Genomic DNA, 18,956 nt, shown 5'->3' with positions numbered 1-18,956 from the left:
TGTGTTTCCTGATGTAAAGCGAGGCCCGTTGGTGTAGGCCAACGTACATCACCAGTCCATTCCTCTGGAGAGGAATAAGTTCATCCTGCAGGCGCAGGATCCCGGGATTTTGCGATCCCACATCCAATCTCTTAAAATTTTCCAGAATTGGAGCATTCACAATTTCTGGAGCAAGTTGTTCCATTGATTAGTTGTTCTGTCAGGAAATTTCTTCGTAGTTCTAGGTTGCTTCTTTCCTTTATTAATTTTCATCCATTGCTTCTTGTCCTGCCCTCAGGTACTTTGGAGAATAGCTTGACTCCCTCTTCTTTGTGGCAACCCCTGAGATATTGGAACACTGCTATCATGTCACCCCTAGTCCTTCTCTTCATTAAACTTGATTTATTGTGTTTTAAACTATGTAAGAGAGGGAATAGTATGCCGGCCAGAGTCATTTCTGATTAGAGCAGTTCATAAGGCACACAAAATAAATATATAATTAGCTAAGCAGCATTAAAAGAAAGGGAAAATTCAGTAACATTTTATTTCTGATAGATATTTCACTTAGTCCAATACAAATGCTTTTTGGTAGCTAGAATAAAAAAAATAGAAATGTATCTCATTCATTTTCCAAAGATCTTCACTGGTTAGTGATCTATTTCTCAGCACAAAGCAAAACACTGATATTCCAAACTCTGTTTCTACACTAATCTGCTGTAAAACAGATTTTGGAGAAAGTTTTCAATGATGGTCCTCCATTTATAGAATTCTCTCCCTAAGAAATCTACTTTGCTATATTTTCATTCTCCACTAAAATAATTTACAATTATTAAACTCTTGAACAAAGATTGTTGCTGACAATTCTGATAATTAACTTATCCTTTTTGTGTAAAGTTTATTGAATATATTTACACTGAAGGATGGAATAAAAATGTGAAGAAAACTACCCATAATTATAAAACTATGCACTCCCCTTTTTCCATTTTCAGTTGGAAGATTGAAATCTAACACTTTAATTGAGACCAGATTTGAAAAAGGACAGTTTTTAAAGTTTTCAGTGAGAAAGACTGATGAAATATAGTTTGCAAGTATTCCGCTTCTCCTTTATTACAATTGTATATCCTACCTTTTTAAAAGCCCACAAGAAAATTGCATCAATCACTATTCAGAAAGATCTACTGGGGAGTTCTCAAAGGAATATTACCATATTTAGTCAACATTAATATCTACTATTGCATTTCAGAGTTAATACACTCCTCCTTGGAATAAGATGAAGTAGCCTGTCTTAAAACTATTATTAAACTGCTTGCAAATTATGGAGCATTTGTCCAAACTTCACTAGTGAAATTAGAAGGTCCTGGCAAAGAAAAACTTCAGCAGGATATGAACAGTTCACAACAGTATTGTGAAGTATTGGCATTACCAGAATTATCAGTGAGGTATGAACTTTGCAAAAATCATATCATACACTGACAGCTCATAAAAATAAATTAAGATTTTCAAATGATGCAAGCCAGATCGGAGAAAAAGCACATAGAAAGGAAAATATTTCAGAAGAGAAGACTGCCAAAAAGAATTTCAGCTGCCAAATCTTTGTAGAAAGCACATACCTTCTCCCAATCCACCCTTAAGCCTGCCTTCCAGCATGCTGCAGTCATTTCAAATAAAGCTGAGATTTCTCAGAAAAGCGCACAAAGCAAAAAGATTACAATTGTTTTATTTCTTGTAATTTGTTCTGGTGCTTTACTCTGGATTTTTCTTTTGTTGACTGCAATGGTTTCAATTTACATGACTACTATTCACTTTATCTAGAAACAACCCCCCCACCACCATATTCTAGGAAGCAGCAACTGATTCAGCCATACGATGCAAGACATGAGTACAGATTCAAAGTATAGTCCTAACTTAGTCTTTCTGAGCAATCATATCATCCAGGAGGGTCCTAACCTACATAGTACAGATAAGTCCTTGACTTATGTCTGGTCGTATAGCAATCATTCAAATTTAAAACAAACTTCCTAGGGCTACTTATGACTGGGGTTCAAAGTTCTGATGGCTGCCCCCCCCCGGACATGTTATTGCATTTGGGGCACTCACAACTGTCCCAAATATGGTCATTTGCCAGAAGCCAGCATTCATTTCTGGTCTCCAGCAAAAAGACACTCAATGCAAACAATGGGTTCACTTAACAACTGCCATGTTCACTTAATGTCGGTTGTATAAAAAGATAATAAAATTGGGCATAAATCATGTGGAGACCTGCTTATTGATCAGCATGACTTACAACCCAAATTCTGGGCTCAATTATGGTTGTAAGCCAAGGACTACCTGCAGGGTTGCCAGTGCTTCAAAAATGGTTCAGAAGCAAAACTTCAGAACTTTCAGGATCTAATTCACTTCTCTGGGCTCATTAAATCAGTCCAGTTTTTTTTCAGGCTTTCACATTGGTCTGGAAAAAAAACATATGGCTACTTTATGGATTGAATTATATTTTATGAGTTGATTCCTTGAAGCAGCAGCATATTTCAGGGCCTGTGGTAGCCTGAAATGTGATAGGCTGCTTTAATATAGCACAGAGATGCTACATTCAGACAAAGTCTAAAGAATTTCTTATGAATATTTGAAGTAGTTATAGTTAGATGGCATTTTACAACTTACTGGCCAGTTTAGAGTTCATAAGCCGTCATTCCCACTTGTGAACAGAAGCTTTCCCCAAAACTCTAAGCTATAAAAATAACCCACTCTATCCGTCCGTCCGTCCATCCATCCATCCATGTGTATAAAATATATATGTTTGATACATATCCTCCTCCTGATCTAGTATGCAACGAAGAGAAGCAACTTCATATTATTCTTCTTAAGTTGTGTTTTGTTTTCTTTTCAAGAGCTGACAGAACATTTGAAGAAACTATAAGTGAAGGATGTTTTCAGCTGGATCTTTTTTCACATACCATCACTTTCCTGCTCAAAATAGTAAGTAAATAAATAAAATAAATATGCACACACGTTTGTGTATGTATGTACATATGTAGATGTATATGAGAAAGAGAAATACCAACTATTTTACTGCCTAGACCAGTAATGGCGAACCTTTAAGAGACTGAGTGCCCAAACTGCAACCCAAAACCCACTTATGCATCGTCGAGTGCCGGGTGGGTGTGGCCCATTGGCTGGGTGTGGCCAATTGGGTGGGCGTGGCTACAGTGATAAAGGCAGACTGGGTAGGACTAAAAAGTTCAATCAATCAATTCCAACTTTGCAAGATCTTTTTTTTCCTGTGAGAAGTTGAAATTGACTGATTGAACCTTTTTTTTTTTTTGCACATGATGGCGGAGGCCTAAAGCGAAAAGATTTTATAAAACCCAGCTGAAGGCCTAGGACTGGGACGACGGTGCGCGTGCCCACAGAGAGGGCTCTGAGTGCCGCCTCTGGCACCCGTGCTATAGGTTCGCCAGCACTGGCCTAGACCACAGCAGAAGCAGGTAATTTTTTGTTGGCAAGGATCACATTTAACTTTTTTTTCTCCAAACGTGTGTGAGTGAGTACACATGCGTGCGAATAGGTTTTCAAGTGATATGATGGCAGCCATATGTGGATCAAACTACTGATATCATTATTTGCCTGTTATGTATGTGTATCCATTTATCCATCTATTTCCTTCTATGTATAGAGGAGAGGGAAGGCGTAAGAGACAAAAACAGTTAAAAAAGCATTGCTCAATAGGAATACATTTTTAAAAGATGAAATTGATCTCAAGAAGAATTTCTTCTGTCCCCAATTTAAGAGGTTTAAGTGGCAGATACACTAAAAGATGTTACTCAACACTCAGGTTTACTAAAACCTGTTTTTATAGATTGTCCTAGGCACTATCAAATTCCTAATCTGCAGATAATATGCCACTACAAAGAAGTCTTTTTGGGTTTCACAACACAGATAATGAAGAATTTGGTAATTTTGAACGCTTCTCAATGTGAATTTCAACATAGCTATACACTGAAAGAGAGATAGTCTGTTGTACTGTACATGAAAACATTCATCTTCTTTCATCACTATGACCCAAAAATTACATGGCAGCTCTTATTTTATTTAAAAATAAAATAAAAATATGTAAAACATCATGTGAAAATATTACATTAAACTCTATTATATCAATTTCCTATTGCTGGATAACTCCCAATAACTTTATCTACCCTGGTGACTTCCAATTGAGTCCCCTTGGCTAGAACTTTTGAAAATGGCTAAAACAAATGATAAATCACAATGTGTGATGTCAGACAATGTTTTACAAGAAGTAGATCTGCATCAGAACCTCTGAATTGTTTCACTTAGGGTTTCTTCACCAGTAAGAAAGGAACATTAACTAGTTTGAAACATTAGTTTATAATGCTAAGGTTTTTGTTTAAATCTTAAATTGAATTTGGACAAGACAGATTATTAACTTATAGTTAATTCTCCTTTTCCATTTCTGGAAAGATAAGAGAGTAAGCTACCAAAAATAGGCTGTTGTGGCTTTAAAATGTCATCTATTTCCATCTCCCAAAGATATATTTGGCTCTGTAGACCACCATTTGTTTTTTTCTAAAATAAAACTCAATGTCTTTTTTTTAAGTGTTGGCTAGCCATCCACTGCAAATTGTAGGAAAACCAGCAAAACATGGCTGGCTACGGTCTATTGTGTCATCTGTTTGTTTTTGGCCACCAATATACAAGCTGTTATCCCATAGTTATTGCCAGACTTTAATATATCATATGAACACATTTTATGGCTTAACCATAGCTTATTGGATAAGTCATAATTTGCTATGTTTCTATACCATACTAAAACATAAAATGTAGTCTACAAACCATAATTCATACAATTCAATTAAAACCATAATATGATCCCTCATGGAAAAAAGAACCTGGATGGACTTTGTTTTTATAGAAAGGTAGGTGATAGTCATCATGTGATAGTTTATATACTACACTGAATTCTGAGTATGACACAGAGTGTTTGGAGATTTTTTTTAAAAAGGAAGCACAAGACTGTATTTCCCATGAAGATGCTCTTGTCATTGTGTCCTGAATAAATCACCTTATGCCACGCAATTCAGGGTTAAGGACTGTTTTTGGTCTTGGCATAAGCATCTACAGATATATCTGCTTCAAGATTTCTAGGAAAATAAAAAAATCCCATTTGAATAGTTAGGTTTACACTACGTGGTGAACTATAAATAGTGTGGTTTAACCCATATTTTAACTTAGTATGTTAGGTAAAGTTAGCTTCTATGACTCATGTATGGGTGGGCTAATCAAACGTAGAAAACTAGATTAACTGAACCATAATTGAATTAATCTTGAAAATTATAAAAACACAGCAGATAAAGTGATTTACTGCCCTTTCATATTCAAATGATATACTTAACTGGATCTAAGGATGCATGTTTTGCTCTTGAGATGTAAATCTAATCAGGTTAGTTAGAAAAAAGAACAGTCCCTGGAGTCTTAGAGACTAAAACAATGCTTCCTCAAGCAGTCATATTGTACAAACTATTTCTTAGGATTACATTCTCTGCCTCTTTCTGAGACAAAGTGATAGAGTGGCTCCCAAATGGGCCTTTTCTAGCTATTTCTCTACTTTGCCCATTTCTTTCACTATGGCATAGGAGGGGCAATAAATAATAAAAAATAGCTTTCAACATTAGTTAGTAGCTTATGATTATATTGCTGATTTATTTGCTCCACTGCGGTTGGGGGAAGCCAATTTCCTAGCGTCCTTGAGGTTAAGAGAACTCAGAAAACAATCATTCCCCACTGACAAAACCACCCGTAATTATGCATTGTTGATCACTGCTCAAGAGAAAATCAAATAAATTCTGGAAAATAGGTAACTGGGTTGTCCCAACATATTAAATGCAAGTAACCAAAACTATGAGTTATATGACGTGTATATAAATTATAGCAAGCCCTGGTCCCAAAATATAAGCAATAATTTATATCTAATCTCCAGTTTAGATTTCTCTTTTCTTGTGAGTGCACCCAGTATAATTCAAAACCAAATTACATTATTACTCAGATACATGTGTGAATGCAGTCTATGAGAGAAAATCTATTACTACACATTTCTCTATGATTGCATTTCTATGTTAAGCTGCATCTGTAATTTGCTGTCTACCATGAAGCTATTTAGAAGGAAAATTCCAAAGGAGAGTTTACTTCACACATAATCTTGGCAGAGGTGTCAGAAATAACTATATTTACAAGTGGACTGTGCATATTATTCAGAAATAAATCCCAATAATTCAATATGGCCTCCTCAAGTGTTGGATGATGACTCCCTATAAGGTCAGAATCCCTATAAGGTTGTAACGGCAATACTCAATTGCTTACTATGTCTTCTCATCCTTTTTACAAGTACGTAACTATTTCTTCCAATCATGTTGGTTTTCTAAAGTATGTAAAGATATATGATACATTCTTGGCTTCTCCGTGGATTCCTCAAGCAAATCAAATTCAGTCCTTAAAGCAGAGTAGGATGTTATTCCAATCAATATATGTCAACATATTCACAGTAGAATAACAAATAATCATTCTTATGGTTATCCCTATAAGAAGATAAACAGTTAGGGAGTGGTTTTGGTTTATTTGCCAAAAATTATTTGATTGCATATTATTAATTATCCTCTGCAGTGCTTTAGTGACTACTTCAAAACCCTTTGCCTCCACAGCAGGATATCTTGGCCTAGTTCTGCTCAGAAAACAATATCTGATAGTAACAAGTGAACTTGTCTGATTCAGTAATAAATCCACAGCAAACTACTTCAGTTTATAGGGTTGGGCCAGTTTATATGAGCTTTGGGAGAGAAGATTAGATTATCTTGCTTTCAAACAGATTCTAGCATATGCTGATTTACAATACTGCACAATGAAATATCAAGCAATTATTTGATGAATTTGCTTAAGAATAAAATATGCTTTTATACAATATCAGTTCAATAAGATGGAAATAGGGAGATTTATATATGAAATAGGAAATATCTATTTAACTACAAATTTTAGTAACTCCTTTCCCCGTTGCAGTAAGTGCATTTCAAACAGCATTTTTTTTTTAAAAAAAAGCTTGCATATATCCCACTTCCCATTCAAAAACAAGTAATTTATGTGTAAAAAGAGTAGGCTCTCCTACCTGATTTTCTTTTTGAGGATCCATAATCCCTGAAAAAAAGGCAACAACAGATAGACATAGTTAGATCCTGGAGCATAAGGGTGAAAAAGATGATATGCCAGACTCCAATCAGCTTATTCAGAGATACATTGTAGGAGCCTTCTGTTTTAAATTGGAGCTGGGGACTATAAGGCATTGACACACTTAAACAGCCGCGATGTAGTTTCCTAAATCAGCAGCAGCAGCTGCTGGTGCTCTTGCAATTGAGTATAAGAAAGCCCATGTGATCTATCAGAGAGACCAGACCATCCAGGCAAAGGAAGGGGGAGAGAGAGGGTATCAATTCTTTCCTCTCTTTAAATCAAGCTTCTGGTATTGCTGTTGCTGCTGACTCTTAACTCCTTATTGTTCTCCAACTCAGAGGCACAAGCCTGCTGGCTATTCTTTGTAAAGTTCCTACATTTTGCTTTAGGCAGCATTTTGTGATTCTCAGGATTCTTTGTTGTCAAAAGCTGTTTGCCATTTGCATTGCCTGCAGTTCCTTCTAGTTGTCTCTCCTAACACCTGTCTGTATAAAAAGAGAAAACCGTTCTGGCTTCTTTAACATAAGAACAAATACTGGGGATGATTTTCTTTCCTCATTGGCAAAATGAAAACTACAACAAGCCAGTTCTTTTGACAAGGCACCTTTTAGGAAAGATCACACTTATCAGGACATCACGTGGTGCAGAACAGTATGGCTATTCCTTAAAAAGAATCTCTTGTATTTCTAGAGCAAAATACTTTTTAATAGTACAATCCCATGTCTGATTCTTTCAGTAAAAGTTGCTAGTTTTTATGTACCCGTGAAGAAAGATTCAGTGGTATACATTTTTTAAAATTAATCCACATCAAGATTTTATTCTTCTACAAATAAAGTCCTTTTCCACAAGAAATGAATGTGGCCTTTTTAAATGTTTGCTAGCATTTCTTTTTTTCTCCCTGCTTATTATTGGCTTTTCAGATGGATCTAGGTATATTTTTCAACACTGAATTAAACATGTAAATGACTCACGGCCTTCAAAAACATGTGAACTTGATATGAATGTTAATATTAGTAATAATATTTTAAAATTAATTACTCCATTCCAGAAAGTGAGATGTTTTATTCACCATATTACAAATAGTAATGTGGAATGGGAGAGAATGTGAGGTATAAATTAAAGCTGTCCAAATATAGTCCTATAATAATATATTCAGTTTAAAGTTCCACTGCTTGTATAAGTAGGCTTATACAAGCAATAATCTGAAATAGAGTAACATCCACACTTAAATCAATGCTGTACATTCTTACATAGAACTAGGTTTAATTAAACTGAGGGAAACTTACTTCTGAGCAAACATAAAGACCTACTGACTTAAATTTAATTCCCAGTGACTTAATGGACATATTAAGTTTTCTTGACAATAAGTGTTCTAGATTTTTTTTCTCTTTAGATTTCCTAGCCTAGTGTCTAGACTTCAATATTTTTGCAATCTCCCATTTAAGTACTAGGCACTTCAATTTTTCTTAGTTTTTCAAAATAAACACTAAGTTATGGCAATACCTAAGAATTGTCATATCAACACTGGCACCCATATTACTATTATTCTGCAGCAGATCCACAGAACTTAGAATGTAACTATATAAGGCAGTCAGTTATACACTGAACAAATATCTACATTATACAAATTTTCTCCAGCACGTGACTCTCCAGATAAGTGGACCAGAATTTTCTACACTGGCCATACCATGAGGAATTCTAGAAACTGTTATGCAATCATCAGTAGAAATTTCACAAGAGTGTGAAATTTCACAAGGGTGTATCCACTTAGCCTCACAATTTTCCCAGCGTTACTCAGGAATTTAAAAGAGCCAAAAGAAACTCCTGACCCAAGGTTTCAGCAAGCAAACAACTTTTATTTTGATCAAAATAGAGTTGGGTGACCCCATCTCTCTTTGTGGCTGGTAGACAGATGAAGGCAATAACCAGGAAAGATGTCTTCCACCTTTTATACCTTTTCAGAACAAAAAGATCAGGTCTTTGTACCAGGAGCAAGATAGCACTAAAAAACAATTCCAAGATGACTCATACACAGCAACCCAGGCTCTATCTGTAACTCCTTTTCCCCCTCCCCTTACCTTGCTCTTTTCATGTAAGCAATCTCCTGTATGTTTAACATGACACTTTTACTTTTCCAATATACATAAAGCATCTGCTCGGGCAATTGGGTACAAAATAATAATTACAAAATAACAAAACAATGATTACATGCTAACACTACAAGTATTAATATAAATGGTTACTATATATAAAATAGCTGTTAGTGTCAAACTTAAACATACTAAAATCATAAGCACAATAAAATCCCTTCAAGGGTATAGGTTGATCTACATTCCATAAATGTAATTGTCACCTGGTCCACAATTCATTTATATACATGGGGATTCTTTTTCCCCCCTTCTGGCCTATTCTTAACTCATCCTCCAGTTACTTCAATATTAGGAAAATGTTTTCCTCTAAAACTCTTGTGAAAATCAAAAGTACTGTAGCAGGGCTTTTCAACCAGTGGTACAGGTACCACCTGTGGTACATTGGCACCTGGCAGGTGGTACGTGACCATCCTAGACAAGTGGTAATGGGGGAGGGGAATGAGCTGAACCAGTGGCAGCACCGCACAAGCCTGAGCAAGAGATAGCTGGAGCTGCAGGGCTGTCAGGGCTCAGCGGAAGCGCCAGGATCAGCGCTTCTTCGGGGCTGTCAGGGCTCAGTGGAAGGATCCAGCTGGAGCTCAGCGCTGATCCTGGCACTTCTGCTGAGCCCAGAAGAAGCGCTGATCAGCTGGAATGTTGCAGCATCTCCAGGGTCTTGTGATTTACATTCAGATGCTTGGCAACTGATTCATATTTATGACGGTCACAGTGGCCCAGGGTCATGTGAAGTGACCAAAACCTGCTGCAACCACCCAGCAGACGGGGGGAATAAAAACCAAACACCCCCCACCCCACCCCCGCTGCCAATCCTCAACAGAAATGCTCACAACAATGAAAACCTCGGACAGGAGGAAGAGGGCGGCCGGGCGGGCAGGCAGGCGTCTTGCTCGGCTGTGGCTTGGGGGGCACTTTTTTCAGTGCCATTGTAACTTAAACAGTCACTAAGCGAACTGTTGTAAGTCGAGGACTACTTGTACTTTATCACTTTTTTCCTTTTTTGGGGGGGTCATCAAGTTTTTGACACCTTGCTAAGCGACTGGTGGTACTTGGATGTTGCCATATCCTAAAAGTGGTACAATGGGTGAAAAGGTTGAAAAGCCCTGCTGTATAGGACCTCATCAGTTGGAGTTGAAGGAAAGATAAAAGCAGAGTTGGGGAAGATATAAGAAACTAACCAATGGATGTGTTCAATACTAAAACATTTCTCAGCAAACAAAAGAAAACAGACAAATACACAGAAAGCCATACAATTCAATTCAAATTGGGAAAAGTCTGTTATTGCATGTATGTAGCATATGTTGCCAACTCCTTAAACCGAATGTATAATTCTTGGGATAATGCAACAGATATAAAGGGCAGGTGCATAATCCTGTCAAAAGACTCAACTGCTTTAAGACACCAATTTTTCCTTGAAACACTCTTTCCCCTTCAAAGCCCTAACCCCCCCCCCCCGATTAAGCAAATAGTAACTCTTTGTTAAGAATACCTACTTCTAGATATTCCAATACTGAAAGAAGTATCATATGGTTTTATTTAAAAACATCATCTTTAATTGGACCTATTCCTGGGTAAAGCTGATAGGATTGCATCTGAATAATAGAGTTCTACATAAACTGCCCTTTGACATAAGTCTCATTGATTTCCATGTGGTTTACTTCCTATGTGGCATGTAGTACGCAGTGTATAAAAAGGCAGCTGTATATTGTCAGCCACCAAATGTAAGCTAGGTCAGGAAATAAATTCCTTGAAAAATATTGAAATTCTATTTTGTGATGTAAACTACAGTAATAGAATCTTAGAAGCCTGTCAGTATTTTTCCTCCCTTCTCCCTTCTAATAACCTAGAAAATTAAAGTGGAATTAGGTTAAATTTGTCACATTCTCCTCTTTTCCTGGGCTCAAATCATGTTTTACTAACTCTGCATTCTTTTGTTATTATGTATAGATAGGGAAACACCACCCTAAAGGTCCAAGAGATCCTCCTGAACACATATCTACTGCTAATTTGATTAATAGAGGTCATGACCAAGGGCCTTTTGCTCAATACCAGTTGTGTTCCTGTCTGGAACAGGAGAATATAGCCAAGTAACTCACCCCCTCATCATCGGCTGGCTGGACCTTTGCAAAAACTCTACATAGGGCTGCCTTTGAAGTCTATTCAGAAGCTGCAGCTGGTTCACAATGCAATGGCTTTCTTAGCTGGCACATATACCTAGAATATATTATATATGGGTTACATGCCTTGCACTATCTTTCAGTAGGCTTCCAGGAGTAATTCAAAATGATGATTTTGTCTTATAGAGTCCTCTGTAGCTTGGAACCTAGATATCTCCAGATCCAGATATCTGCATTCTTCATCTGGAATCAATCTGATTGCCTCAAATGATCTGAAAGAAGCTACAGATTGTCTCCTAATTCCATGAAAGAGTATGAAACAGGAAGGAGCTACTTTTCTCTGACAACAACTGGAACAGTTCCCTAGATGTTGTTCCCAAGACCTGCTCCCTTTGGCATGTTCACTTAGGAAGATGTTGAAGATCCAACTCTTCCAAAGAGTTTTTTTGAACTAAACTGTTATCATTTGTGTTTCCATCTTTTGCTGGTTTTGCTTTGTTTTGGCTAGGAGATTGTTAGTTATTTATAGATATTAATTCTTTTTTTTTATATATTCTAAACTGTCAGGAGTTCTAGCGAATTACAAATCGATGAATAAATATATAAAAAATTAGAGCTTGAAATCTTAATGGGGGGTTGTGAGTTTAAGAAAAGCTGTACTAATTTTTATGAACAAACCAAAAATACACATCAAGAAATAAAATTTTAAAATACATTCATCCTCCAAATCAGATTGATTTTGACATTTAATGTTTGGCAAAGCAAAGGAGTTGTGGTGATATAGTGGTTGGAATGCAGTATTGCAGGCTACTTCACAGGGCTCAAGGTTGAGTCAGCCTTTCATCCTTCCAAGATCAGTAAAATGAGGACCCAGATTGTTGGGAGCAATAGGCTGACATAGCAAATCGCTTAGAGAAGTGCTGTAAAGCACTATGGAGCGGTATATAAACCTAAGTGCTATTGCTGTTTATGGTAGAGTCTTCAAAAGGGAAACAAAACTCTGCTTTCCTATCTAATGAGGTTTTAAAAATAAATGTTAAATAAATATTCTTTTTCAGACCTAACTGGGACTGAAATTTGGCAAATTTATGGTTGCTATGGTGCTGCCCCTAATTCAGTAGATTGATCCTGTCCTGGTCCCTACTGTGGCCACTATGTATCAGGTAAACCAGTCCTGACTCTCTGGGTAAACTGGTCCCACCACTGGCTCCTGGAGAGTGGTTAATTGTGGTCAAGCTGGCAGGAAGTCAGCTTGCTCTTGGTCATTCTGTTTCTGTTTAAGTACAGAAATATCTCGGAAACATGTCACAGATTCTGTAGTTTTTACTAACATTCAGATTCATTAGACTACAATTCTAGAAGTCACATGATCTAAATCTCTACAAGCTGGAAAGGAGAGTCAACATATAATACAAGCTATAGCTGTTTCTATTCAAAGCTCACGGCTTGTTTATATGAAACAGCTGTAGAAGAATTGAAGTTATGATGATTATTCAAAGAAGGTGAGAAATGTTAAATGTAATGGCTGATGGATTATTTCTATTTATAATTTTCTTTTTTTAAAAAATCAGATTTAATTAGCTCCCAGATGTAAAATGGTATCTAAACAATTCATAGATGGAGGAGATAACATTTAATGTGTAGTATGTGAAGTGGCTTGTATGTGAACCTTGTATTTTCATTGCCCTGGAGCAGGGGACTTCAAACGTGGCCCTTTTATGACTTGTGGACTTCAACTCCCAGAATTCCTCAGCCAGGCACGCTGGCTGAGGAATTCTGGGAGTTGAAGTCCACAAGTCATAAAAGGGCCACTTTTGAAGACCCCTGCACTGGAACCTTAATGAGATCTTCTTCAGGCAATCCAGGAGGGTACCATGCTTTCTCCTAGTGAGAGTTTTTGTTCTGCATTTTCTGAAATAAACAGAGAAGATCTCAAAAAATTCTTTCTGCCTCGTGTTCCTTTTGCTAGAGGCAAGGAATTTGGAGCTCTTGGGCTTAATATACCATACAATGGGAACCATTCTGAATCTAAGGAAAAACGCAACCCAGATTGTGAAGGGAGAGATTGAAGAGGGTCCACAATGCAGCAATTTAGATCAGGAAATGAATAGAATATTTCTTCCTTCAATTTCATTGGTTTATTTGTCTTGGAAAACAAAGGAAGAAATCAGAAGCATATACGGCAGCAGGCTCTACTCTGCACAGTCAGTTGTATTCATCTACTCTGGAATATAACCTTGTTGCTAAAAATATAAAAACAAGAGCCAAATAACCTTTTTGCTTAAAATTCCCAACCAAATTGCCTAACATCAATGGCATGATAAATAGCTTGGATGTTTCAGTGCATGAAATTCAGCCATATGCTATATGATACCTTACTGTTCATAAACAGGCATTTGCTTCCATGTGCACTAGAAGAAAGATGGTCTAATGGGAATGTGCATTTTTGGAATGCAAAAGATTTAATTCCTAGTGTTTACACATAGAGATAATAGCAGTCTTAGTCTATGCATGTATGTTTGTCTCCCACTATGCTGCTCCAGAACTCTTACTCAAAACAGAGAGCTAGAACTGAGTAATTAGGAGCAAGATACTTAGGAGCAATATGCAAGAGATAAATAAATAAACAAAAGCCCTTGCCAAGCAACTGAGCTTGTCTACAGATAAGCCTAATAGGTTATAATTGGATTTAGATTTGTGTAAGTATCATAGAGCCCGGTCTTATGAATATTTACTTAGAAATAATCTCTACTATGTTCAGAACTAATTTATATCAGATTATTAGATGACAGCAGCGAATTAAAATTCTACATAATGTATGTACAATGTGAAAGGTTTTTAGTCATTGTTTAATTATGCAAAGTGTTAAATAGATGAACTTATTAAAATATATAAAATGAAAGAAATAGTCTTCACCTTACAGAGACTTCCGGTCCTACATGGTAGCGACTGGTCATGGGCTTGTACTCCCGCGGCTAATTTTCGTCCTGCCTGGAGACCCTAATGGGTCCAAGCCACCCTGGAGAGGCGGCGAAGAAAGAAGGGTGCCCCGGTGACTCTGGAATGACGGTGGTCGCTCCGTTCGTCTTGGGGAAAGCCTTCTAACCCGACAGGAGAAAGGCTGTATTTCACCGATCAGCCCAAGCTACTTGCAATCGAAGTCCAAAAGAACTAACCAGCACAACAGTAAACAGCGTGCTTGAAACTGATTTTCTGATTTTCCTTTTTCTATTCTATACTTACCGGTAATTTCCTGGAAAAGATCCCCAAGAAGCAAAATACCTCCGAAAGTGAAGGAGGGGGACTTCCGCCCCACCCTTATACTAACAGAAGCAGCGAATTAAAATTTCCATGGAGGATCAAAATATATGGTAGTGAAATAAATTTATAAACTTGAAAGCTAAAATTTAACTTTGGACAAGTTTAAAATTGTTGAATGGGCAAGACTCTCATTTTAAAGACCATTGTTTATATTGAAAACTAAATAGATGCTGACACCTAGTGGTGGATGAAGATTATGACAGTTATGATTTCCATAGAGAACTTGCCAAAATCTGGGGAAAACTAATCTGTATTTGTGACCTTCAAAGCTTTAATAAAAAAGAATAATTGTGACCAAAAAAAAGACAACAATCTGGGCTGCAGACAAAGAGAGAATTATAAACTTTAGGAAAAAAATCTTTTTTGAACTCTTTGGATTACAAATATCTATTTAACCGGGACTCTAAAGCTATTTGCAGGTAAGAAGGAAAACTTAACGTTTGACCATCATGGATCAGAGACATGTAGATAGAACACACCAAGAAAGCATAAATACAGGTATAATACTGAGTTCAAATCACAAAGAAATCCTAACTAACTTTGAAAATATAAATCAATCTATTTCTAAGATAACTCTACAACAAAAAAACTTCCAGGAAACACAACAGAGAAGGAGCAGACAAAACAAATAAATGGACATAAAACTAAAAATAGAGACTCAAAGATAGAACTTAACAAAGCAAGAAAACATGATTTAATCCTAGTGGGAAAAATTTACAAGAAATGGAAAAAAACAACTCATCCCTTAAGACTACAAAATAAATCTGAGGACCAAAAAACAGATTGGATAAAATGGAATGTAGAGATGTTGAAAACATCAGAGAGAAAGGAAGTGATAAGAGAAGCAAAGAAGGAGAAAAAGAAAAAGATTTTCAAGAAACATGGAAAGGCAAAAGCCTCACATAAAGACACTCTATTCGATTTACTTCTTATACCTACAGCAACAGTCATGAACATATGGAAAAACTTTTTGATTCAGCAAAACACATTGATCAAGTAAAATACTGGTCAAATGAAAAAGATCAAAGTGAAAATTAAGAAAATAGATGATGGGATCTACCAGAGAGAATATTTAAAAAAGAAACATTCGTTTGAATATGGTTAAAGAAATAGAAAAGATTCTGAATACATATGTCATTCTAAGAGGGATGAATTCCTTAAATAATACTGTATGCTTTTCCCCCCTTTTTCTATTTTATTTCTTGGTATAAGTAATATAATACTGTTGAAATGGCTTAGATGAAGGAAATGTTTTAGATAATTAAATGTGTTTGAATTTAGGAAAATTATAATGTATAAAAAAGAAAACAATGTTTTGAATAAGAGTTAAAGGATTAGATGACTAGACACATTAAATGGAATATTTAAAGATTAAATATATTTTTAATTATGGTTAAAAAGAATAAGAAATTTTGGGAATGAATATATATTAGCTTAGGAGGAATATATATTTTAAGTAGTATTTTACTTTTTATGTTTCTTTACTCTTGCTCTCTTTTCCTTTTGTTTACTGTTTTTGCCTATTCTTTAAGAAATGTAAAAGTGTTGAGATGGTTTATATGGGGAAAATGGATTTAAATCTTTAAATGTAATTAACTGTTGAGAAAATCTTAACCAGCAAGAATATTTGAACTTTATGGGAGAAACAAATCTAAATAAGGACTGTAACAGGATATAAGATGAGGCAACCAGAATTAGATAGAAAAGAAATATTATATTGATGTGATCATTATTTCTAGGAATATTGGAAAAAATCATATATGTAACTATTATTTATCAAAATAATAAGGTTTGTATTATTTCAAGGTTTGCAAAGGAGACATTTGGGGAAAAGGGGAAAATCAACTAAATGTATTATGTGGATTATGGATTATAGAAACCAATTGTTAATGATTTTTCTTTACAAATGTAAACCCAGCAAACACACAGTTTACCAACTAGTAAGTGATTTATGTTTAAAAAAATCAATAAAATATAGGGAAAAAATAGTCTTCAACTTACAGCCATTTGTTTAGTGACCACGTGAAGCTACAACAGCATTGAAAAAGATGTGAATCTTCACATTCACAATCACTGCAGCATTCCCATGGTCACATGATAAAAATTGGGGAGCTTGGCACCAGTATATATTTATGATGGTTGCCATGTCCTGGGTAAGGTGATTGCGATTTGCAACCTTCACAGTCATCTTCTGGCAAACTAAGACAATAGGAGAAGCTGGATACGCCAGCCACTGTTCGATTCACTTAACTCAGGGGTGTCAAACTCGCAATGTCACGTACCGTATCACGATGTATCATGACTTTTGTCCATTGCTGGCAATGGGGTGGGTGCGGTTTCGCCATGACGCATCTGGCCTGCGGGCCAGCAGTTTGAGACCCCTGACTTAACTGCTTTGATTTGCTTAACAAGCATGGCAAAAAAGGCATAAAATTACTTAGCAAATGAATTTCAGATCCTAATTGTAATAGCAAGTAAAGAACTATGTGTAATACAGAGAATACAAAATACTGTAGATCATAACAAAGATTTGGTATGAGTAAAATTGAGAAATAATTTAGTTGCGGAGGGTGGGAGGAACAGGATGCTGGCACAGAGAAGATACTTCAATGAATGCTGGCTAGGGAATTCTGGGAGTTGAAGTCCACAAGTCTTAAAATTGCCAAGGTTGGATACCCCTACTGTAAAATATGCCTGAGGCTCATTTTTACACTGATTTCTTTTTCATCTTTGGAACTGTATTACTTTTCTAGATGAAGTTTGACTGGTTCATTACATTAGGCTATTATATATGATACCGTATATACACACCACACACACACACACACGTATGGCTCCATGCTTCTTGGAGAAGGCAAGGCCTAGGAAGAAACAAAACAGAAAGCTTTGGGAGACCATGGTGATCGATTAAAAGCATATGACTTCCTCCTGAAAAGGTCATCCAGCATTGGGATATGCAACACTGATGTTTACTGCCAGCTTTTTCTTGGAAAGATGAAGCACAAAAATGCAGCAAAAGAAAAAGACAATCTTGCTTAAGAATTATATCTTCCATCTGGTTTAGTTTTGCTTTGTTTATCCTCTTGATTTGTACTTTTTACATGCAAAGAGAAATATAAATTTTTATTAATGTCATGAAAGACAAATCCTACAAAACAACTTATTTTGCAAAGACATCTTTGTGTTTATGGCTTTCATAAGAGTGTGCATACATGTGCTTACCCTGATGCCTCTTATGGCTTTTCTTGAAGTTATTTTTCATTTAATGTAAACAATGACAAAAAAAGACAAAAAGGACACTATTTTCTTGGTTTTTATTTTTGAAATATGATTGTAAACAATATTAATATTCTATTTTGTATAATAAAAAGGGTTGCTAAAGTTTAATTTAAACTTTAAATGAATGCTTCTAATATAAATGGGTTTTTATAGCTGCTAGAAATATCTACCAACAAATTTAAATTTCTGAGAAAGTGATTCCTGAAATAGATGCTAGCTGCTGATTTATTAAATAAATACATGTGGTTAATTCCAGCCTGGATTAACTGTTATGAAAAATAAACATGTGCTTAGGTCCCCAAGGAAAGGAGGGCACCACAGAGTTTTTTCACCTAGCTATCTTGCTCTTAACTACGGTAATTCACTGCCACACTTGATTTTATTTGAATTTGTCTGCCATGTTTGATTTTAATCTGCATTGCTAAAAAGTGTTTTCTTTGGCATGGTGAATGATTAAAGCTTAAAAGATCCTCATGGCATGAGAGTTTGCGTCCATTGAGGGTCACTTTGTTGGACTGTACTTAGAGCATCAATTAACCTTAATCCAGCCCTGGATAATTGGCATACAACACTAAAACCTAAAATTGTTTACAGTCCATAATAACTAACTCTTTACTGATTTATGTGTTCACTCAAAAATCTTAACATAATACCAAACAAATCATTTATTGTTAATTGTGCCATATGGACTAAAGTTTAAAGTACTTTCATTACTTTTCAAAATGTTTTTGTGATTCAAAGTATGTAGTTTTACACTACACACAGAAATACTGGTCCTAACAACATATGAATGCAACCACATGTTTACTGGATCCGTGCCCCTCCTGGCTGGTACTGGCTGCCCGGAAGGGTACACGAGCCTGGCTCCAGGGGATTATAAACGCTT

At 36.1% G+C, this 18,956-nt stretch overlaps 1 protein-coding gene across 1 annotated transcript in view; it reads right to left on the bottom strand.

Annotated features, from left to right (window-relative positions):
* The window catches only part of SH3PXD2A (SH3 and PX domains 2A), a 243,262-nt gene that overhangs the window by 97,157 nt on the left and 127,149 nt on the right, over positions 1-18,956 (bottom strand). Inside the window, exon 6 of the mRNA XM_015812791.2 lies at positions 7,145-7,173. Within this exon, the coding sequence (XP_015668277.2) occupies positions 7,145-7,173 (29 nt within the window). The remainder of the gene's footprint in view (positions 1-7,144; positions 7,174-18,956) is intronic.

Source organism: Protobothrops mucrosquamatus, unplaced genomic scaffold (assembly GCF_001527695.2).
Source record: "Protobothrops mucrosquamatus isolate PMUCROS unplaced genomic scaffold, P.Mucros_1.0 scaffold110, whole genome shotgun sequence".
In the NCBI taxonomy this organism is placed as follows: Eukaryota; Metazoa; Chordata; class Lepidosauria; order Squamata; family Viperidae; genus Protobothrops; species Protobothrops mucrosquamatus.
The sequence above is the reverse complement of the archived record's forward strand: the minus strand, read 5'-3'. Positions and strand labels throughout refer to the sequence as shown.